This window comes from Equus asinus, chromosome 30 (assembly GCF_041296235.1).
Source record: "Equus asinus isolate D_3611 breed Donkey chromosome 30, EquAss-T2T_v2, whole genome shotgun sequence".
Classification (NCBI taxonomy): Eukaryota; Metazoa; Chordata; class Mammalia; order Perissodactyla; family Equidae; genus Equus; species Equus asinus.
The window spans coordinates 22,902,401-22,925,260 of NC_091819.1; the positions used below are offsets into that span (position 1 = coordinate 22,902,401).

General features: G+C 48.5%; 1 protein-coding gene across 1 annotated transcript in view; it reads right to left on the bottom strand.

Moving 5' to 3' along the window:
* Positions 1 to 22,860, bottom strand: part of PARP1 (poly(ADP-ribose) polymerase 1) — a 53,093-nt gene that overhangs the window by 18,013 nt on the left and 12,220 nt on the right. Inside the window, exons 2-12 of the mRNA XM_044762758.2 lie at positions 20,539 to 20,704; positions 12,506 to 12,621; positions 10,944 to 11,158; positions 9,066 to 9,165; positions 7,069 to 7,185; positions 6,174 to 6,350; positions 3,632 to 3,779; positions 2,014 to 2,154; positions 1,052 to 1,294; positions 703 to 771; positions 354 to 486 (exon numbers count right to left, since the gene is read on the bottom strand). Of these exons, the coding sequence (XP_044618693.2) occupies positions 354 to 486; positions 703 to 771; positions 1,052 to 1,294; positions 2,014 to 2,154; positions 3,632 to 3,779; positions 6,174 to 6,350; positions 7,069 to 7,185; positions 9,066 to 9,165; positions 10,944 to 11,158; positions 12,506 to 12,621; positions 20,539 to 20,704 (1,625 nt within the window). The remainder of the gene's footprint in view (positions 1 to 353; positions 487 to 702; positions 772 to 1,051; positions 1,295 to 2,013; positions 2,155 to 3,631; positions 3,780 to 6,173; positions 6,351 to 7,068; positions 7,186 to 9,065; positions 9,166 to 10,943; positions 11,159 to 12,505; positions 12,622 to 20,538; positions 20,705 to 22,860) is intronic.

Genomic DNA, 22,860 nt, shown 5'->3' on the forward strand with positions numbered 1-22,860 from the left:
TAGTAACTGGGGTGTTTGAAGTAACATTAAAGAGTAACGTTTAGTTCCTGCTAAACTATTTGCTTCAGAAGTTTTAAAACACAGGTAAAGGTATCAGAAAATCTAGATTCTTCTAGTGGCTACAAGAAAAGAAAGGTGGGAGAAGACGAGACATGGCATCCTGTGAGGAGGGCAGGACGGGACGCAGGAGAGCAAGGCCGTCTGGGGGGATGGCTTCTTCCCTCTCTCATTAAAGGCGTGGACCCCGTGTTTGCTGGGAGGAGACTGAATTCGCCAGGTACCGGTCTCATGAGGCTGACAGCACTGCATGAACCAGCACGCCTCGCAGACACTCTCCTGCCCCCAGGACGCACCTGCTTTCCTTGTCATCCTCCAGCAGCTGCAGCTTGTAATAGGAGTTGGTTCCTTTCACGATGTCCACCAGGCCGAGGGTGGCGCTGAAGACCTTCCCACCCTTCTCCAGGACGTGTGCAGAATGTTCCAGACCTGTTGCAGAAAAAGCTCCTACAGTTTTCTCCCCCACAGAGGGGCCAGGGCGCCCAGGGAGAAGGGGGTCCCCAGGTGCGGGGCCCACAACTGCCTGGATGTGTGACCACCACCTTCGGGAGGTTCCCCACAGGAGGCGTGCACTCCCAGGACTGGGGAGGCTCCCTCCCACCCGGTCTCCTAACGAACTGGGTGAGCACAGCCCGCTCTGCTCACCAGAATCAGGATCGACAGCTGCTCCTCCTTTAAGGGTTAATTTCATTCTCTTTTCAGATTTGTTGCTTCCTTGGAAGGGAATGGAGAAACAAAAACATTAAATTAGAGTTAAGGGGAAGGTAGACGCAAGGCAAGTGAGCTGTTTCTCTTGCATCTGCACCCACCATCCTGGGCCGGGGAAAACGAATTCAGAGAGTTGTTCGCGGCAGCATTCAAGAGCCCCTTTCAGGTGCACAAAGGGCAAGGCTCCACAAGGGCAGAGACCCAGCTGGCCTGGGATAGGCCCACGACCCATAGCAGAATGGGGCCACTGGCACCCCTGGGTCTGGCCCTCCGGGTGGGGCCTCACCTTCCTCCTTGACAGGGCCCTTGCTCTTCTTGGAGAGCGCTGCCCCTGACTTCCCTCTTGGGGCCGCTACTTCCACAGGCTCCGCTTTCACCTCGGCCCCCCAGGGAGACAAGATGTGGGCTGAGAGCAACTCCTGAAGGCTCTTGGTGGAGGTGGAGACGTCCTGCAGGAAATCCTCAGACACAACGCAGAGGTTGGCCTCTTTCACTTCCTCCATCTTTTTATTCATCTTTTCCACCTCCTCTGTTCAAATCAAAAGGAAAAAAAAACCAAAACTAAACAATAAGTTTAAAACTAAACCTAAAGCTCAAATTACTAGCATCATATTTACCGAGTACTTCCAAACCTCATCACACACAGCTTTCCTTTCCCTCCAAATCTAGTGCACATGGGCTTAACTCAACAGCCGTTTCATATCAGCCACATTCCCCCTTCTCTAAGGTGTGAGTTAGTGCCACCTTCTCCAAACCATTCCATGGAATGAGATGTCACTAGGCATTCCACAGAAAAAGGACCCTGAAGCCAAATTCACACGGGAAATGCCGTATACGATCTGTCTGGTCTCGGAGACTCACACGGCCGTCAGCATGATCAGCCTGCAAAGAAACCTGTTTACGTTCCTTTAACTCTGCATTTTCCAAACAAACTTAAGCTGTGAACTTCTATTTTGGCAGCAAACCCACCACCATCTCATGGATTAGTGCTAGGTGTGAGAACAGTCAGCTACAGCCTTAGCTGGAAACAGAAGACACGTGTGAACACACACAACATGGAGCAGCGATGCCAAGTACAAGCTGGCTTCCCTTCCTAAGAACCTCAAGGATGATGCTGATAAGAGACAGATTTGCTTGAGTGCCCTCTGTGTGTCAGACACCGTGCTCAGCACTTCACCTCACTGCATCCTCATCACAATCGTGAGAGACACAGCACTCTCTCTGTCTTACAAACAAGATTAAACTCACTTTGGGTACTGATGCACAGGGAGGCCTTGCTGGCTGTGCCTGTCAACTTTCCCCCCAGTTTCTCGATCGTGGCCTTCACTTCATCCTTGTTCCGGGAGAGCTTCCCAAGAGTCAGGATCTTCATGTTGGATAACGGCTTGTCTGGGATGAAAGACAGGATCATCAGGCAGGGCGGCTCCCCAGGAAGGCTGCAGGGCCCCTGGACAGCCTCAGCACCCCGCTCCGACCAGCTTCTCCTGAGGGAAAAGTCTCTGAAGACAGATGTAAGGGGCAAGCAGGAAAGCAGAGGACAGGAAACTGCCCCTGAGAACCTGTGCTCATCCCTCGGCACAGACAGGACCAGGTGGGGCAGAAACCCCGCAATCACGCTGCTCGACCCACAGGCCAGCCTTGCCACCCGTGATCCGGGGTAGACGGGGGCTCCTGGGACTGCTCCACAGGCAGACTAGGGAGGCTGCATTTGGGCAGAGGGGACCAGGAGGCTGGGCAGTGCGATGGGACAACAAGGGGTGGGCACATGAACTCCCAATTCCTACTATTACTCTGCTCCCTCTTTACAGCTAAAAATAAACGGCAGTTCTTATGCAATACTTATTGATGAACCCCGTATTAAAAAACCAGACTCGTCAGCCACTCAAAGCTTGGGTCAGCATGGTCACACTGAGCTGAGACAACTGATGCCGGGCAGAAAGGACCCTGGCATTGCATTGTAGGTGTCCAGCCCTGACCACAGGGCAGGAAGCCCCGGGAGAGGCTGTGCCTTTGTTTGTGGCAAATGGGAATGTTGTGCTGGTTACACTTTTCTGGAACAAGATATGCTGTAGGGAGACACCCTCCAAGTGAGAGCAAACAACTGGGGACCCTGACAGACTTTCACTGAAACGGGCAGAGGTCTGCATGGGGAACAAAGTCACTCAGTTTGTGTGAATCGTAAGTGAGGGGAAAGCAGGAGGGATCCCCAGAGCAGGGGCTGACCCCGCCCGGCCCGCAACATGTGCCTGTGGACCCAGGATGCAAGCAGCGGAGTGGACTCAGGACGAACATCCACACGTCCCTCTCCGGGGTACAGAAGGAGGTCACTAACGGTCTCACGTTCAGGGACAGACCTTCGTCCTCCACCCGTCAAACTGTGGCCCTAAGCATTAGCCTATTCCATGTGTCTGAGTAAACAAAGCGGTGGGTTTCTCCTGCCAGAAAAACACAAACTGACCTGTCTTCGTTGGCATGGAGCATTTCCCACCACTACGGATCAGTAACTCCCTGTGCTGACAACACACACAGCAGGTCTCCGCTGGTATGCAACAGAGACCCAAGCAACACAGCAGGATGAGGATGACTGATGGGTACAGGGCTGCCTGGAAGCAGGGGAGCAAGACCTGGAAAGATGCTCCGTGGTGCAAAGTCGGGCAGGATATTCTGAACGCCACTCCAGGCAAGGCTGCCTACCTGGCTTTCTTAGGGGCCCCCCTCCCAGACCTCCTCCTCCTGCTGCCGGAGGGGAGAAGCAGGGCAGGGCTTCCCCATCAGATCCACAGACAGAGAATCCAGAAGGACACCCTCTTCCCCGCAAGATCAGGGCCCCAGCCCACGCCGCCTGCAGCCAGCCCTGCAGCTGTACCTGGCAGAGCAGAGGCGTTCACAGTGGCGGGTGCTGAGACCGCGGAGGGCGGGGGTGCTGCTGCCGCTGGGGCGCTGGTCTCTGGGGGGAATATCCGGTCCTGCTTTTTGATCTTCAGTTTCTTGAGGTAAGAGATTTCTCGGAATTCCTAAAGAAATCCAGTTTTAGTTAAGAAATCAGTTCTCCCTTGAAAGAACCACCCAATAGAGCAAAGAGGATTTGGCTTATCCAGATTAATCAAGATTAACATAAATAGGAAAATGTCAAGTTTCTAATATGAAATATAGTATTACTGTTGGTAAAGTACTTACTTCTAGCAGATCTACACTTAAAATACAGCTGGGACTGCAGATGCTTTAAGAGAAAAATATTTTCCTTTTTAAAAAAAGATCGGTTGACAATCTGGTTCTCAACCACTGCTGGAACCCGACCACGGCCTCCAGGCCTCATTCTCGAGTCGTTCCCATCTAGAGTCAACAGGCCTCTCTGGGGTCACATGTCCCTCCTGTGACCAAAAGCCAAGACTGCACACTCTGGGAGAGAGATTACCACCTGAGAGGAAAGAGGGTAATTCTCTTCCCTCCCTAGAAGGGAACAGGGATGCAGACAGCCCAGCAACAGGCAGTGTTCTATTCACATCTACTGCCAGCACAGTCCATCTCACCCCAGGTGATTACAAGGGGCCTCGCTCTAAGCGTCTCCCAACACATGTCAAATACATGCAGTTCAGGAGTACCATGGGTTCTACGCTAAGTCTTCATCCAATCAAGAAAGAGCCTGCCCCTGTTCCACCCACATCCAGTGAATGCCCGCTGGATAAAGAAGCGACAGATTGTTTCCAACATACGCTGAGCATCCGACATGCCACATATCACAGTGAGGTTGGACAGACAGGTTCCGCCCTTGAGAAAGCAGCTCGGTCTTGACCGAGAGTCAGATATATGAAGGCAAACTTGAACACAGGACCAAGTCTACACCAGAGAGATGCCAGGGTGATGCAAGGCTGAGAATGCTGGGAGGGCTCCTCGGAGGCAGCGACCTGCTGAGTTGGCTAGGAGCCGAAAAAGCAGGGGGCCATGGAAGCAAAGGCATGTGACTGACATATCGTGGTGTGCTGGGAACCCTAGTAGTTAGCTCCCTATTGCTGAGACTGTAAAAAATTAGATGGGGGGCGGAGTGTGGGTGTGCGTGCATGCGTGTGCAGAGGTGCTATGAGTGGTCTGTGAGAAAATGGGTGGCAGAGGGGCTGCAGAAGGCCGACAGAGCCAGCTCTTAGAGGGTTTTGGGGGGATTCAAGCTAAGGAGCTGACTTCAATTTTGGGGGCCACAACCCTGGGGGCAGCAGTCACTACAGGGGGTCTGTGAATCCATGAACTCGCACTGGCAGCAAGCATGCTGTTGACCTGAAAAAATGTCTTGCACGTGCAGATACCCTTTTAAAATAACCCTTAAAAAAACAGATACTGTGCAACTGATACATAAAACACAAAACAGTCCATATTACTTATCATCTTACTATTTTCTTAAAGATAGTAAAAAGGCAGACAGATCCACAAATGGGTCTGAAACATTTGCACACTCATAAAAACTGGGAAAACGTTTCTGTAGGAGATGGGGACTCATGGGAAGATTTTAAGGGTGGGGGAACTGACAAGTTCAGATCTGTTCCAGGGCAATCATTCACACAGAGAGAAGGCCTGGGAGGGAGCAGGGAGTGTGATGATCATAGTGAACAGAGGCAGGAAGAGACACACAAGCCAGGGCAAGAAGGCCAGCGGAAAAACGTTCCATTCCAGACGCTGCTGAGCAAGTGGTGCCAAGTGGCACTTACGCAGCAGTTACTGAGTGCTTCCTACAGGCCACTGTTCCAAATGTTTAACCCCCCAGGAGTAAGCACGGGGGTAACTGGATGGAGATCAAACCCCAAATCCCAGTGAGCAGCCGACTGCAACGCCCGCTTACACCAGGCGCCAGCTCGGCTGAGTCTGAGGGCGCCGGCGGACTCAGCAGTCAGCTGCCACCAGCACAGCTCCAAATGAAGGTCCCCCATTGAATTCTGAGAATTTAATAGGTAGTTCCATTAAAAAGGGAAAAAGACCGAGATCAACAGGAGATACATGAACTCTGGGCCCACCTACCAGTCTGGCACTAAGATGAGGAAATATCCTTAAGAAAAACTCTCCTGTTATAAAGACAGGAATTATCATCCGTTTATTCCCCATTATGTCCCTTGTGCCTAGAACAGTGCCTGGCACAGAGCAGGCACTTAGCAAACAAATAAAAATAGCCCATGGTTTTTGCAGGCAAGGGGATTTCACACCAACTGGACAGACCTGTGCTCCAGTTAGGAGAGCTGTGGTCTCCAGTGGTGTAGTCTGCAAATGCACGGGCCCAACATTGTAACTTTATATTCTGATGCTGAGGACGGGAGTCTGAGGAACACTGCACTGCAGCCATGGTGACCTGGAGTGTGGACAAGCCCAGAAGGTGGGACGATGTTTTTTGCTAAGATCCCAGGATGTCCTTCACCATGACCCCTTACCTTTGGGGTGACCCATTCCTTCCGGTTGGGTGTCTGTGTCTTGACCATACACTTGGTCCAGGCAGTGACGTCCCCAGTGCAGTAATACGCATCGCTCTTGAAGACCAGCTGGCCTGAGCATTCCTCGCAAGGAAGGAGGGCACCAAACACCATGCCATCAGCCACGCGGTCCAAGATCTGAAGCCAGTGAAGAGTCAGTCAGAGGGGAAAGGAGCTGCTACAGAGAGGGACGTTTACCAACATGGGACGAAGAATCTGCACAGCCTTCGCTCACTATAAACGCAGAGACCTCACCCCAAGGCCTCTGACATCCTGGGGCAGCTGGTTTACAGCTGGGGCTTGGATGTTTGTACTCTGAGAGACCGTACTTCCATGAGTGGTGTCCCTGCAGCTCCCCCTTCTCCAGTGACTTGGAGATAAAAGCAGAGTCCGGAGGACCCGCTGTTTCTGCACAAGGAGCAGTGCAACCTCTCCTACAGAGCAACGCAGGAGGAAGGGGCAGGATGCCAGCACCCTACCTCCCACGAGGGGTCTCTACTCCCTCGCAGCCCTCGGGCAGTTCGGGAAGAAGGCGGAAGAGAATTCCTCGGGCCGAAGTATGTGGCATGGACACCCACGGCAAATAGATAGCCCATCTCAGTCCTCACCAAAACTCTAAACCCAGGGTTAACATGTGGAGGACGTCTGGAAGGGCCCGTGAGAGCCTGTCTGGTCCTGTCCCTGGGAAATGGTGACCATGATGGTGATGACCATGCAACATGAACATTGAGTTTTCACCCCTGCCGATTAAAACCAGCAGCTGTGCAATTGGAAGGGTTCCTACACTCCGTTAGGACAGTCCCGCCACCACGAGCTGGCTGCCGCACGCATCTCACTTAACACAAAGGCAGCTCACCGCTGACTCCCCGGATGGCACTTGCTGCTTGTTGAAGATGAGCAGCTCTTTCAGGTCGTTGGTTGAACACGCTTTCTTTAGCTCGTCCTTGATGTTCCAGATCAGGTCATTCTGGGCCTATGGATGAGACCCAGCAGCTGAGACACCAGCTCTTTTCAAAGGAAGAAACCCAACCGGAGAAGACTCCAGTCCGCTTTGCTCAGCCTCCCACTACGTCCTTGCGGGTTAGCTGAGCTGCTCCCACTAAGCTGGTCTTATCAACAGGGAAGTGTACGCCCCACCGCCCTCCTGCAGATATCAATGGCATGTGGCCACTTGGAGAATACCGTGGAAGATGGGGAGGAGACCATGCAGGGGAACGGTAAGGCTGGAGCTGGGCCACCAGGGTCCCTGGAAGCCATCCCTCAGTAACAAACACCAGGAGACGCAGGAAGGAGCCTGGAAGCACCAGGTCCATCCGGCCCCATGTCCGGCCCTAAGGGAGGTGGGGCGCGGCTGTTCTCCACTAGCCTGAAATCAAGGGGCACAACTCCCAAACACTGCTCATCTCCTGAGGAGTGGATGACACTCAGTATCACGCAGAACTGACTGAAGCTCTTCTGCAAAGGGAGCTGTAAATCTCTAAGGTAACGTTTATGCAGAGCCTAGTCTTCAGGTGACCTTTTCACGTCATGCCATTTACTCTCACAACACTTTGCTGAGGGAGGCACTAGCCTCCTGGGGTTAGAGCTGGGGCCAGGGTGAGCGCCCTCCCTCTCCAGGGTGGTGACCTGGCCTCGGAGCCCAGCTCTGCAAAACACAGATGAAAATGCCAGCCCTCCGGACCCACGGGTCTCTATCAGCACCAAGTGAGGAGGATTTTAACTGACAAAGCTCTCTCAGGCTGACTCATGCCTCTTTCCCAGCTTCACTGTGAGGGCTCTCAGTCACCCCCCCTCCCTGTAGCACCGTGTGCTGGGCCACCAGTTATGGAGACAAGGGGGCACAAGGAAAAAGTCTGAAAGCACAAGTTTAAAAGAAAGAAGCAGAACTACTTCACCCACGTGACCAAGGATGGGAAGCCAGGGGGAAGAGACGCGCTAGGGTGGGCAGGCCGTGGGAGCCTTTCAATTTGCTGACTTTACCTCTGACAACACTGGAGACAGAGAACACCAAACCCAAACGCAAAACAGCACCACAGCTCCCCTGCAGCCAGATCTGGTGCACAGCAGACACATTTTTTTTTTTTTTACTGAAGGACAATCACACCAAATTTGTGATTCTTATCAAGCAACTGGAACCAGATCAGAAATTGCTTCCAATTTTTTCACCGCTGGCAAAAAACTGGGCAGATGGTTCATGGAAACCACGTTCCCAAGAAGAGACTGACTGTTCTCCCTGGGTTTCCCAAACATCCAGCATTTTCTGATTAATAATTTTTAATCTGCTTCAATGCACGTATAACCAATACAGTGATGACTCGCTGGGCAATGAGGACTGATTTCATGGTGGTTTTCTCCTCTTTGACTATAGGCATTCTACTCCTTTTTTCCTAAAAAGAGATCTTCATTTAAAAAAACCACGGAATAACTTTGCCTCTTCAAGCCATTTGTCTATTGTAAGAACCTCTGGCTTCCTTGAATTTAATAATCAGTTTCCAAAGTTTGCAAGCGACCCCACAGGTGCAGGGTGCAGAGGGACGTTTCGTGTGGCCGAAGTACGAGCCTACCACCTGAGGGGGAGGCTGCCGAGTGGGAACGGATGGCTTAGCTCCCGCCGGAGCATGGCCGCTGGTCTGGCACCTAGAGCCTAATGTGGATCCTCCTTCAAGAAAGAACTGTTTCTTTTGGAAGAGGGAAGAAAATCTGGGGAAAAAGCCATGCTACTTAAAACAACTATCAACTTGGGAATTCTTAAAGGTCTTAGTGAGTGGGACGCACGCACCTCCTTGAACTTTCTTCTTAGAATGAGGAAGAGAATGGAGATAGAGCAGTGAGAGGAGACAGCTCAGAACTCACCTTGAGGGCCTTTTCCAGCTTACTGTCCTTGTCCTTCTCTTTCTTAGATTTCTTCTTGGCCACTTCGTCTATTCCATCCACCTCATCGCCTTTTCTCTTTCTGAAAGAGACACAGGAAATAAGAGAAAGAAACAGAGCCACTAAAACTCTGAAACCCAGTGACTCGGGTGTCACAGCATCTGAACGTCACTGAACTCCTCTCTGCCAGGTCCTGCTCACACCCGCTTTTCTCTCAGTGCTCCCAGAAGCTCGCTGTCTGCTCACGCAGGATTTACAACTGACTTCAGAAGACACTCTGCTGCCAAGGAGCAGGGTTAGAAGTTGCTCCAGGGCCTTGGAACAGCCCAGTACAGGATTCAGGGCTCAGGCCCCATCTGATGTCAAAGACCCCATGTACCTCTTGGTAACAACGAGACGGCCCGGAAGGTTCTGGGAGGGACTGTGCTAGAGATAAGCTCATAGCTGAGGGGCTGGATGGCAGGAAGACAAAGCACACTGCCAGGAGCCGAGCTCTTCAAGCCAAACGGCTTGGCCTCTAAGGCCAAGAGTCTGTTCTCACAGGTTGAGCTGTGCTGCTAGTTAGAGCCCAATGAAGAAGTGATGGTCCAGGCACTGTCAACAGTCTGCAACACGGCCGACCAAGTTCAGCAGCATCTTGCCTGACTTGAGGGAGCGCACTGAGGGTCATCAGGAGCCAATAAAGACAGGGCAGGACAGCCATGGTGGTTAAGACCCAATTTCGGCTGTCACACAGACCTGAGATTCAAACCCTTGCATTTTTCCTCATCGATAAAACAGGAGAAAGAATACCATCTACCTTACAGGACTGTGGTGATGGTTAAATAAAACATCCCACGCACAGTGCTTGGCATAGTGCCTGGCACGCCAAAAGTGCGCAGTCAGTTCTGGCTGTTGTCATGGCATAAACGTGAGCGCACTTGTTCCCACAGCTACATCACGTGCTGTGATGCCCTGAGAACTTTTTAATCCATGGGCCCGATTTTCTAGTTTTCTTACACGTTCTAGAACCACAAGTGCTGTGCAAGGAACTTGTGTGTTAGGAACTGAAATAAAGCCTGAAGGCTGCGTGAGGGGGGTCAGGGTCACCCCGATCCTAACACGCCCCACAGTCACTGTCTCAAGAGCAGGGTGCACACCACAGCCCTACCATGCCGCCTTGGGTGTGCTGGTGACCAAGCAACCATAGACTGGGGCTGAGCGACCAGCAGAAGGAAAACAGGAAAGAGTAAGTGTCCACGGACTCAAGAGAGTTACTCACAGGTTGTGTCATCCTAACTGTTAAGACCATATGGAACCCGTACCATCCTGAACTCTAAAGCAAGGAAATTCCTATCGATGGCCAGGGCCCCCTTGCCCCCTGCCCCTAACAGCAGTCACGATGCTCTCAGCACTGTTCTCAGAGAGACCCAGACACAAAGGGACACACTCACACACGAGGATGCCGTGGGGATGTGACAGCGTGTCACAAAGGGGTCAGAGGAAACCTGGTGGCTTTCCTAGGCAAGGGGACTACACAGACAGGGCAGGAGTGTCTCTCAATGTCTGAAAGGCTATCGTGGGCAAGTCGGCCCCGCTCGTTCTGCCTGTCCCTGGGGATCAGAGGTGGAAGGGGGCACAGACCCCAGGAGCTGCAGGAAGGGACACTGGGAGTTCCCTCCAGCCCTTCCCCACTGTCCTCCACTCCCACAGCTGGGGGAGGGCAGAGCTGTGTGGCCACCGTCACCCAGTCCACATCCCCTGGCTTTCTGATGGTCAGCACGGGCAAACACAGGAGTGGTGTGCAATCTGTGGGGTCTCCGGGCCTCCAACAAGCCTGTCACTGAGCCACGATGGTGCCTCCCACGGCCCCCCACGCACCCTTCAGTCTTGACTCCCGGGAGCTGCTTCTTCAGGGCTTCTTTATCCTCCGGAGACAGGAGGCTGAAGCCCTTGAGCTGGCTCGCGCTGTACTCGGGCCGGAACCCCAGCTCCTCCCGGTTCTTCACGAAGCAGTTTGGGTGGTACCAGCGGTCGATCATGCCCAGCTGGGGCTTCTCTGGGTCCAGCATCTTCTTGGACAGGCGCATCTGGCCCTGCAGGAAAAACCACATGTGGTACCGGGAGACAGAGAAGGAAGGATGGTGAAACATCAGGGGCCCAGGGGGCAACAGGAGCCAGCCGGTGCTCCAGCCAGTCATGCTCCAGCCAGCGAGGGGCCTCAGGTCCAGGCCAAGGGCAACCTGAGGGCAGCTGGGAGGTTTTGGCTCTTTTATGCCAACAAGGGTTGTATGTTATCCTCAGGCCTCAGCACCCCCATTTAAAATGGGGTCAATTCCAATCAGCTACGTACATATACCCACTTGCCTGGGCAGGTGAGGAAGCGGTAACACTTCCCCGAGAGGTTCTGCTGACCTGGAGCAGGGATAAGAACACCTCCTACTACAGCACGCCAGGCGGAGCTGGGGCCTACAACAGCAGCTGGGTGCCACACTGCAGGCCCCCAACTCCACAGGGATTTTCTGCAATCCCCTCTACCCCCTAGACTCCAGTCTCTTAACCTATGAAGACCGCCAAAGAAGCGGTAATAAGCCCCTAAGCTAGAACCTGGTCCTGCCATCCTGCCCAGGCTGACAATTTCCAGGCCCACAGACGAGTGGTCATTCCTGTGAGCCCCAGATCAGGAAAACTCAGCCCAAGGGGCGCCGACACTAACTATCGCCTTCAGGCCAAGCCACACTCAACAGTACACAGCTTCTGGCAATCCCCTCAGAACCCTAGCTTTCACCTCAAATTTTTGGGGGCTGACGGTAGCTGGAGAAGATCTAGCAATTTCATGTTTTTCCTTTGGAGACACCTGGCGGCTCACCTTGATTTCCTGTACAATACTTGGAGGAGGTAGAAATCTTCAATCGATGCCTTAAACTAATCAGTTAGAAGGTTACGTGAGATGAGAAGGGTGACAAGGCTGGAGGGCACAGGCTTACCCTTCCATCTGCATCCCACAGATGTTCAAGGACTATAATCAGTAGGAAAGGCTGGATAATGAAGTTCCTGACTCAACAGAAGAAACCTGGGGGCTCACAGCTGGGAACACACCCACTCCTTAAACTTAATCCCACCACAAGTCAGACCAATAGCCTTCCCCCAGCCACAGCTGAGTCCAGAAGAGACCCCCGTGTATATGCTTCCAGATTCTCTCAGGTCCCCTAAGAGGGACATAGCACATACACGAGGCCTGGACCGTGAGTAATCAGGGCCAGACCTGTCTAGAAGAAAGGTCATTGTCACCTCCCGTCTCTACTAAGATCTTCACTGTATTTTTAACCACGGGTGTTGAGTTACCACCTAGAGCCCCTGATTTTTCTTTTCTCTCGAGATACCCAATGACACCCACCGCGAGAAGTCCAGAAAGCCAGGGGTCAGAACTCCCAAGCTCTCACCTTTTCTATCTTCTCCATGCAGCCCTTGCACGTGCTCCTGTTGGACTTGGCATACTCAGCCGCAAAGTCGCCCAGCGTCTTCTCCGCCTTGCTGCCAGACCCACCTTGGCCTTTGCCTTAAGAATCAAACACAGCAATGCTCATCTCGACAGCCTCAGTGTCGCTCCAGAGTCCTGTCCTTGCCCCCCCCAGCCCGGGCTCTTCTGCTAGGACGACCTTGTGTTTTGGGCGACCACACTTGGTTCATCTCCTTCACACCTGTTCCTAACCACCGTGGTGGGTTAAGAGAGCTTCTTCAATGACAATAAAATAAAGCCCTCTCTCTGACAGGCTCTCAGAAACAGCAGCATGCTAGCTGGTGGCCGCCTCACCTCCCACCTTCTCTGCATTTCCTCTGGAGCCCCTCCCTCACTTTGGAAAGTACTTACCAAGTGCCTCCCAGGAAAGCCTTGAGCCATACTAAACTCTAACTCCGCCTTCTAATTTCCATTATACATTTACATATCAAAGTTAAACACTGAATTACAGGGAGTATCTTGATACAGAAACAGACACAAGCATATGTAAGAATTAAATACACAGTAAAGCTGGCATTTCTCATCAGTGAGGAAAGGCTGAATCATTCAGTCAAGAGTCTTGGGAACAAGGGGCCAAGTATCTGGGAGGAAAACTAGATTCTTTTCTTATAATAAATAAACTCCGAGACTGTCTCTCTCCTGAGATCAGGAACGCGGTGTCCTCTCTCACTACTTGTAGTCAGCACTGCACTGGAGGCTCTAATAAGTGCACCGAGGCGAGAAAAAGAAAGAAAAGGTTTCAGTTTAGGAACGAACAAAGAAAGCCATCTCTATTTGCAGAGGACATGACTGCACATCCAGGATAGCCTCAGAAATCTACAAAAAGCTACGAGCTCTGGTAAGTGAATTTAGCAAATTCGCAGAGCACAAGGTCAATACGCAAAAAACATTTCTATGGACACTAGTCTCCCCCCGGCCCCCAGTGGAGGCCTGAAATCATGGATAGGGCCAAACGCTATATACATTATGTTTTTCCTATACATACGCACCTATATAAAACCTAATTTATAAATTAGGCACAGTAAGAGGTTAACAACAACTGCTAATAAACTAGAACAATTAAGAGACTGTAATTAAAGTTAGGTGATGTGGTGTCTCTCAAAATATCTTACTGCTCTGCACTCACCCTTCTTGTGATTTGTGAGACAACACAATGCCTACGTGCTGGCATGAAGTGAGGGGACGACGCAGGCACTGTGACGTGGTATTAGGCTACTACTGACTTTCTATCGACAAGTCAGAAGGAGGATCACAGAAGCATGGTGATGTCAATGGCCGCGATCCAACAAAGGGATGATTGTGTCCCGGGTGGGATGGAGCGGGATGGCACGAGATTGCATCATGCTATTCAGAATGGCATGCAATTTAAAACTGAAGAGTTCTCTACTTCTGGAATTTTCCATTTAATATTTTCGGACTGCAGTTGACCACGGGTAACTGAAACCGTGGAAAGCAAAACTGCGGACAAGGTGGGACTACTATACTAGCAATAAAAATATTAGAAAAGGAAATTAAAACACACTACTATTCAATTAGAATTAAAACACATAAAATACTTAAGAGAGAAATTTAAGAAGACCCCCACACTGAAAACTATAAGACTTTGCTGAAATTAAAGAAGACCCAAATAAATGGAGAGACTGGAAGACTCAATTTGTTGACATGTCAATTATCCCCAATTTGATCCACAGATTCAGTATGATGCAATCAAAATCCTAGCAAGCTTTTTTGGAGAAGAAATTGACAAGTTTACCACAAAACTTATAAGATACTATAAAGGACTTAGGTAAAAACAATATTGAAAAAGAACAAAGTTGGAGGAACGACACTACGTGACTCATGACTGACTCTAAAGTTATAGGAACTAAGACAGTGGGGTGTTAGACAAACAAATCAATGGAACCAAACATCGTCCAGACGCAGACCTACAGTTACACAGTCAACTGGTGTTGGCAAAGAAGCCAAAGTCTTTTCAACGAACGGGGCTAGAAAAGAAAGGTCTCCACCTCAAAAAACCAGAAAACAACCCCTTCCTCACACTTAACACAAAAGTTAATTTAAGACAGATAAGACGCCTAAAAATCAAAGCTAAAACTACAAGACTTCTAGAAGAAAACAAAGGAGTATATCCTCATGATCTTAGAGGAGGCCAAGATTTCTTAGGAGACAGAAAGCATTTAGCAAAAAAGACAAAAAAAAAAAAAACAAAAACAAAAACCCAACAAATTAGACTTCATCAAAACGAAAAACTACTGCTCTTCAAAAAAAAAAAATCAGTAATTAAAACTACAAGCCACAGACTGGGAAAAGGAATTTACATTATTTATATTTCATAAAGGACATGCATCTAGAATATTCTAAGGATACCTAGAGCTCAGTAATAAACAGACAAATGCAAATTAAAACCACAAGAAGATATCAGTACACACCTAACGGAATGGCTACTATTAAAAAGAGTGACCAAGGGGGCCCGGTCCCGTGGTGTAGTGGTTAAGTTCGTGTGCTCCACTTCAGCGACCCGAGGTTCAACAGTTCAGATCCTGGGTGGGGACCTACGTGCTGCTTGTCAAGCCAGGCTGTGACAGGTGTTCCACATGTAAGGTAGAGGAAGATGGGCACAGATGTCAGCTCAGCGACAATCTTCCTCAGCAAAAAAGAGGAGGATTGGCGGCAGATGTTAGCTCAGGGCTAATCTTCCTCAAAAACGAAACAAAACCAACCAAAACCAAAACAAAACAATAGAATGACTATACCAAGTGCTGGCAAGGCTATGGGGGAACTGAAACTCTCATATACCTTTGGTGGGAATGTAAAATGGTACAGCCACTTTGGAAAGATTTGGCAGTTTCATTAAAAAGCTGAACAGACACGGACTACATGATCTGTCACTCCATTCTTAGATAGTTACCCAAGAGAACCCAAAGCACAGGTCTATATAGAGACTTGTACATAAATGTATTTGTTAATATCCCCAAACTGGCAACAACCCAGAAGTTACCAACAGGAGACTAGATAAACAAACTGAAATATTCAAAGGACTACCCCACAGCAATAAAAAAGAACTGACAACACAGAACACAACCTGGATGAGTCTCCAGACATGATGCTTATGAGGGAACTACACACTATTCCTTTTTTTTTTGAAATTTTAAATCACACAAAATTAATCAATGGGAGGTAGAAACTGGAACAGTGGTAACCTGGGTGGGGAACGATGGCTGGGAAAGGGCCAAAGGGAACTTCCTGGGGCGACAGAAATGCTCTATAACTTGTCAGGGTGTACATTAGATGTGTACACGCGTTTGTCAAAACTCATGGAACAGTATACTTAAAGTCTGTGCATATAACTGTATGCAAATTATTTAAAAAATTCCAGATGAAAGATTTTAAAATACCACAAACAGATAGTATAAATGAGAAGACTACAGAACCTCTAGTCAGTGAAGCTTCCATGTGACAAAACATACCATAAACAAATATAAAAGAAAAATGTCAAACTGGGAAAAATATTTGCAAAGATGACAAAGAATTAGCATCTTTCACATTTCATTAAGAAAAAGACAAAATACCCCAAAAGGAAAATGAGGCAAGGACACACACAACTATCAAAGTAATACAGATGACTAATAGACACCCAACAAAATGTTCCACCTCACTAGGAGCAAAACTAAAAGGAATACAAACACTTAGGAATGACATGAAAGTGGAGAAAGGGGTATATTACACATTGTTGGTACAGGCATAACTGACGTGACCTTTCTGAAAGGCAATCTGACACACACACAGAAGGCCTTAAAACAGCTCACCTCCTTGACCATTAATTCCACTTCTTGGAATCAAGGAAATAACTGGACAGGTGCCCGGGAGGTACAAGAAGTTTGCAGGAGCTTCATCAGTAATATAGCTAAGTGGTTGAAAGTCCAGGCTCAAAAGGAACACAGTGTGGATTTGAATCCCGGCTCATTTACCACCACTATGACCTTGGCCCAGTTCCCTAACCTCTCAGTGCCTCAGTTCCTCATCTGTACAAACTGATAAAGGGCTGGAAGAATTCGACGAAATTAACACGTCAAATGCTTCAGTGATGCACAAAATTTAGCAAGATCTCAATAAATGAATACTACATACCTTTAAAATATGATGGAAATGCATATCTTTTAACACGCAGAGAGTAAATATTAAGCTGTAAAGTATAACACACAGGCAAACATCACTAATCATTGGGGAAATGCAAATCAAAACCACAATGAGATACTACTTGACACCATTAAGATGGGTATTATAAAAAAACAAACAAAAAACCCAAACAACAACAAACAAACAAAATCCAGAAAACAAAAGTGTTGGTGAGGACGTGGAGAAATTGGAACCCTGTGTGTTGCTGGTGGGGATATAAATGGTGCAGCTGCTGTGGAAAACAGTATGGTGGTTACACACACACAAAAATTAAACACAGAATTACTATACGATGCAGCAACTCCACTTCCGGGAATACATAAGAGAAGAGAAAGCAGGGTCTGGAACAGATAGCTGCACACCAATGTTCAGAGGAGCGTTATTCACAACTGCCGTAAGGTAGAAACCACCCAAATGTCCATCGATGGATGAATAAACAAAACAAAATACAGTATATCCATACGAGGGATAAAGCCTCAAAAAGGAAATTCTGACATGTGCTACAACATGGATGAACCTTGAAAACACTACACTGAGTGAAATAAGTCAGACAAAAAAGCAAATACTATATGATTCCACTTACATGAGGTACCTGGCGTAGTCATAACCATAGAGACAGAAATAACAGTGGTTACCAGGGACCGGGGGAGGAGAAATGGGGAGTTATCGTGTAATGTGCATAGAGTCTCAGTTTGGGAAGATGAAAAGGTTCTAGAGATGGACGGTGGTGATGGTTGCACAGCAAAGTGAATCTATTTAATACTATTAAAATGTACACTTAAAAATGATTAAGAAGTTAAATATTGTGTTCTGTATATCCGACCACAGAAAAAGTGACTGAGCTTTTAAAAAAAGTAACACTAAGGGTAAGATCCCATTTCTGCAGGAAAGAAAAAACATAATAAACACACACAAATCACTATCTGAATAGAAAATTTTCTAGGGCGACACCCCACAATGTCAATGATAGTTGTCTCTGAATCACAGGATCTGGGATGACTTAAACTTTCTGAATGTCTAAATACATTGTTAGGCTCTTTGGACGAAAAATCTCTGGAAAATTAGTAGGTAGGATCTTAACTATGACTTATGATGGTTTCACAGAAGAAATGCATTTACAGCAGAATTACTATGCCTTTTCATATTATAAAAATCATATAATTTGAGACATATAAATTATAACTAGATATAACATATCTAAGTCCCTTAACAGATAACTTCCACTGTACTGAACACAAAAGAGAAAACAACCACAGACCAAGAAAAATTTCTGTTACATCTGTTCTCTGCTAAAACTGACACACTGTCTCTCCACACCCTTTCTTGGCAAATTTACTATTATCTTTATCCACAATTCTGAGCTGTGTCACCGATCTCTCAGTTTCCAGCAGATCAGAAGCAACTGGAGACAAACATACTGACAGTTGCAAGAGGGACAGAGAAAACAGTTGGGCAGAGGCATGAACAGCTCTGCGGGCAAGGACGGCTGGCATTCCCATCCACTAGAGTCACAAGCACAGGCGAAACGGGGTCAGTTTAGGAAGGAGAGAAATGAGAACGCAGTCTCGGAAGATCTTCAAAAAGCGATGAAAAATTGACTCTTTAAAATTTAAAAAAATCCCAACAGGTTAAGTTTGTGGTCTCAACAACCTGACTATAAAGTTTACATAGAGACAAAAGACCCAGAACAGACAACGGCATTGAAGGGGAAGAACAGTCAGAAGACTGACACTACCTGGCTTTAAGACTTCCTGTGAAGCTTCAGTAACGAACACAGCGTGGTTCTGGCGAACTAGACAAAGTGATGCACAGGCCAGAACAGAGCCCAGAAACACACCCACGCAAGTAACGGTGAACTGATGTCTGACAAAGAAGCAAACGCAATACAATGGAGCAAAGACAGCCCTTTTAGCAGGCGGTGCGGGAACAACTGGATACCTGCATTCAAAATAATTAATCCAGACACAGACTTTATACTCTTCACAAAGATTAACTCAAATGGATCACAGCTTGAAATGTAAAACACAAAGCTATAAAACTCCTCAAATGTGACAGAGGAGGAAATCTAAACGGCCTTGTGCATGGCGAGGACTTTTTAGATACACCAGCAAAGACACAATCCATGAAAGAAACAACGGTTAAGCTGGACTTTATCATTAAAATTGAGAACTTCTGCTCTGTAAAAGACAGTGTCAAGAGAAAAAGAAAGAAGTCAAAGCCAGGCTGCGAGAAAATATTTGCAAAAGACATATCTGAAAAAGGACTGCTTGGGGCTGGCCCCGTGGCCGAGTGATTAAGTTCTCGCACTCCACTGCAGGCGGCCCAGAGTTTCGTTGGTTCGAATCCTGGGCGCGGACATGGCACTGCTCATCAAACCACGCTGAGGCAGCGTCCCACATGCCACAACTTGAAGGACCCACAACGAAGAATATACAACTATGTACCTGGGGGCTTTGGGGAAAAAAAGGAAAAAAATAAAATCTTAAAAAAAAAGGACTGCTATACAAAATATACAAAGAATTCTTAAAACTCAACAATAAGAAAATGAACAAAAAATAAGCAAAATATCTGAACAGACTCCTCAGCAAAGAAGATACACAGACGGCAAATAAGCTCAGGAAAAGATACTCAACATTATATGGCATCAGGGAACTGCAAATTAAAACAATAACAAAATACCACTACACACCTATGTGAATGACCAAAATCTAAAACACTGACACCACCAGATGCCGGCAAGGACCTGGAGCCACAGGAACTCTCATCGCCGGTGGGAATGCAAAATGGTACACTCACTTTGGAAGACATTTTGGCGGTTTCTTACCAAACTAAACATACTCTTCCCATACAATCCAGCAAGCAGGCTCCTTGGTATTCACCCAAATGAGCTGAAAACAGACGTCCACACACAAACCTGCACATGGATGTTTACAGTAGCTTTGTCATTCCCAACACTTGGAAGTAATCAAGATGCCCTGAGCAGGTGAACGGATAAATAAACTGTGGTCCATCCAGACAATGGCATACTACTCGGAGCTAAAAGTAAATGAGCTATCAAGCCACGAAAAGACATGGAAGTACCTTAAATGTATGACTAAGTGAAAGAAGCCAGCCTGAAAAGGCCACATGCTGTGTGTTCCAACTATTGGACATTCTACATATTATATGATTCCAACTGTATGACATTCTGGAAAAGGCGAAACTAGGGAGACGGGAAACAGATGAGTGGTTGTGAGGCTTACAGGGGAGGATGGACAGCCAAAACATAGAAGACTTCCAGGGCAGTGAGATTACTCTGTATATACTATAATGAGGGGTGTATATCCTTATACATTGTCCAAACCCATAAAACGGAGGGAACCCTACGGTAAACTATGGACTCGGCGATGATGATGATATGTCAATGCCAGTTCACAGACTGTAACAAATGTTAACATTCTGGCCGGGGAGGCTGTGCCGGTGGGGGTAGGTGTTTCTGAGAACTCTCTGTACCTTCTGCTTAATTTTGAGGTGAACCTAAAACTGCTCTAAAAAATAGTCTGTTAGAAACAAAAACAACAGCAACAAATTTAAAGGCTACATTTCAAGCATCTGGAAAAATAGAACATCCTGCAACATTACAACGCTGGGTCAATGAGGGGTCCCTTGTTCTTTGTATGCACGTGTGAAATGGGGTGGGGGGAAGCTGAAAGACTTTTTCTTTGCTCTCTTAGAAAAGGGCCCCCTGGAAGCTCCGTGGTTGGGGGGACAACACCTGCTGCCTCCCTGGTCTGTACGCACCTGCCACTCCTCCGGCCTCTGCAGTCTTCTTCACCTTCTGCTGGTCGTCCCACCTCAGCTCCGAGAACCCATCCACCTCAACGTCAGGGTGCCGGATGGAGTGGCCGACCTTCCAGAAGCAGGAGAAGTGGTACCAGTGTGGGACTTTTCCATCGAACATGGGCGACTAGAAGGACGGGAATCAGAAGGAGGTAAATGAACAGGAAGCCTCCACCTTGGCCCCGAGCCCAGCCCTCTGCAGCTGAACACATTAAACCCTTGTTTTCGCATCTGTAGACAGAGGACAGCCTCGCCTAGGTCCTTCACCTCGCAAGCGAAAGCTGCACACGGCTGAGAAACACCACCCTGGTCCGCATTTTTCCTCAGATCTTCCTCCACACCTCAGAAAGCTGCTGCCTGCTGTTGCCGTCTCCTCTCTTGGGACACTGAACACCCATGGGAACAGCGGTGTCTTTGAACAGCATCTGCCCCACGTACCTTGTACCCACACGCTACTACATTTCAGTGACATGAACTACCTCACAGCATAGTGAAACGCACAGAAGACACACGTCTGTGTCTCAATCTGGGATAGGCCAGACCACTGTCCCCATGAGGCCTGGACTCGCAGGGCCCATGTGGCCCAGAAAGGGCTCTGAAGGGCCTTTGCAGTTAGAATAATGAGGGACGAGCCTGAGAGAATGAGCAAGGCAGAGAAAATGTGTCAGAAGAAAGTGCCAGGCTGGCAGCAGCCACACAGATGTGAGTGGAATGAATTAACTTCCATGAGGAAGAAGGAAAGAGAATGGGTTCCGGGAGGCAGGCCACAGAGGGCCGATGACAGAGTCCCCAGGGCCTTCAGGGAGCGCCATTTCCCGGAGCAGAAACTGGGAAGTCCAGCCATGTGGGGAAGGTGGTTCCCCTCTCACGGTGGGTCTTTCCTTTCCTTTGCTACTGTGGGGGATCAGACTTGGCCACCCCAATATGTGTCTCTTTGGCTTGATTATTATTATTATTATTATTTTTTAAAGATTTTATTATTTCCTTTTTCTCCCCAAAGCCCCCCGGTACATAGTTGTATATTCTTCGTTGTGGGTTCTTCCAGCTGTGGCATGTGGGACGCTGCCCCAGCGTGGTTTGATGAGCAGTGCCATGTCCGCGCCCAGGACTCGAACCAACGAAACACTGGGCCGCCCGCAGCGGAGAGCGCGAACCCAACCACTCGGCCAAGCGGCCAGCCCCTATTATTATTTTTTTTTAAAGATTTTATTTTTGCCTTTTTCTCCCCAAAGCCCCCCAGTACATAGTTGTATATTCTTCGTTGTGGGTCCTTCTAGTTGTGGCATGTGGGACGCCGCCTCAGCGTGGTTTGATGAGCAGTGTCATGTCTGCGCCCAGGATTCGAACCAATGAAACACTGGGCCGCCGGCAGTGGAGTGCGCGAACTTAACCACTCGGCCACGGGGCCAGCCCCTGGCTTGATTATTTTTAAGGACAAAAGATTCTGAAAGAAACTTTGACCTTTCCCCCTAACTGCCTAAAAGAAAAAAACTTGAAGACAGAAGGCCTGACAGGCCATGGCCATAGATATCTCTGGGCATGACAGATGGGGTAGGATCCTCGCTAAGCCCATTTTTATCCAAGTTCTCTCTCTCTCTCTGGTCGTTGTCTACAGATGGCCCAGCAAACATTTGTTTATCAAACACTTGCTTTTCCATCTCCACATGAATTGCCTTTCTCCCCTGTGAAGTCCCAAACCACTACCCCCAACTTCCTCCTCTGTTTTTAGCTGAAGATGGTATTCAAGGTGGTGGCTTTGGCCATTTTGACGAGTTACTCGGTTCTCCTGGGTTTCCCCATGTATACATGTTATTAAGCTTTGTTTGATTTTCTCCATTATTCTGTCTCACATCAATTTAACTCTTACACCAACCAGAAGGACGTAGAGAGCACAGGAATCGTCTTCCCCCCTCTTCACTGCTTCACACTCAGGAGGCACCGCTCTGACAGCATCCATTCCATTGTGATGGTGCCAGGCTCATGCTCCCAGGCACCAGCACTGTCTGGCTTTAGAGTGGATGGTGACAGTGACTAGGAGTGGAACGAACACTGGCATTTACTGGGTCCCTAGCGCCCTTCACAAGCCATCATGTGTAACCCAACAACAGCCTCTTGGGGGGAGCCAGCACCCCCATTTTACAGAAGCTTAAAGGAGAGGGGGTCACCCAGGCAGCAAGTGACTCAGCCCCCACTTGAACCCCACACCGCAGTTCTTCCCACTACATTGCTCAGCAGGAAGTGCTGCTTAAAAATACACAACCGGTTCTGACTGAAGCAAGAGAG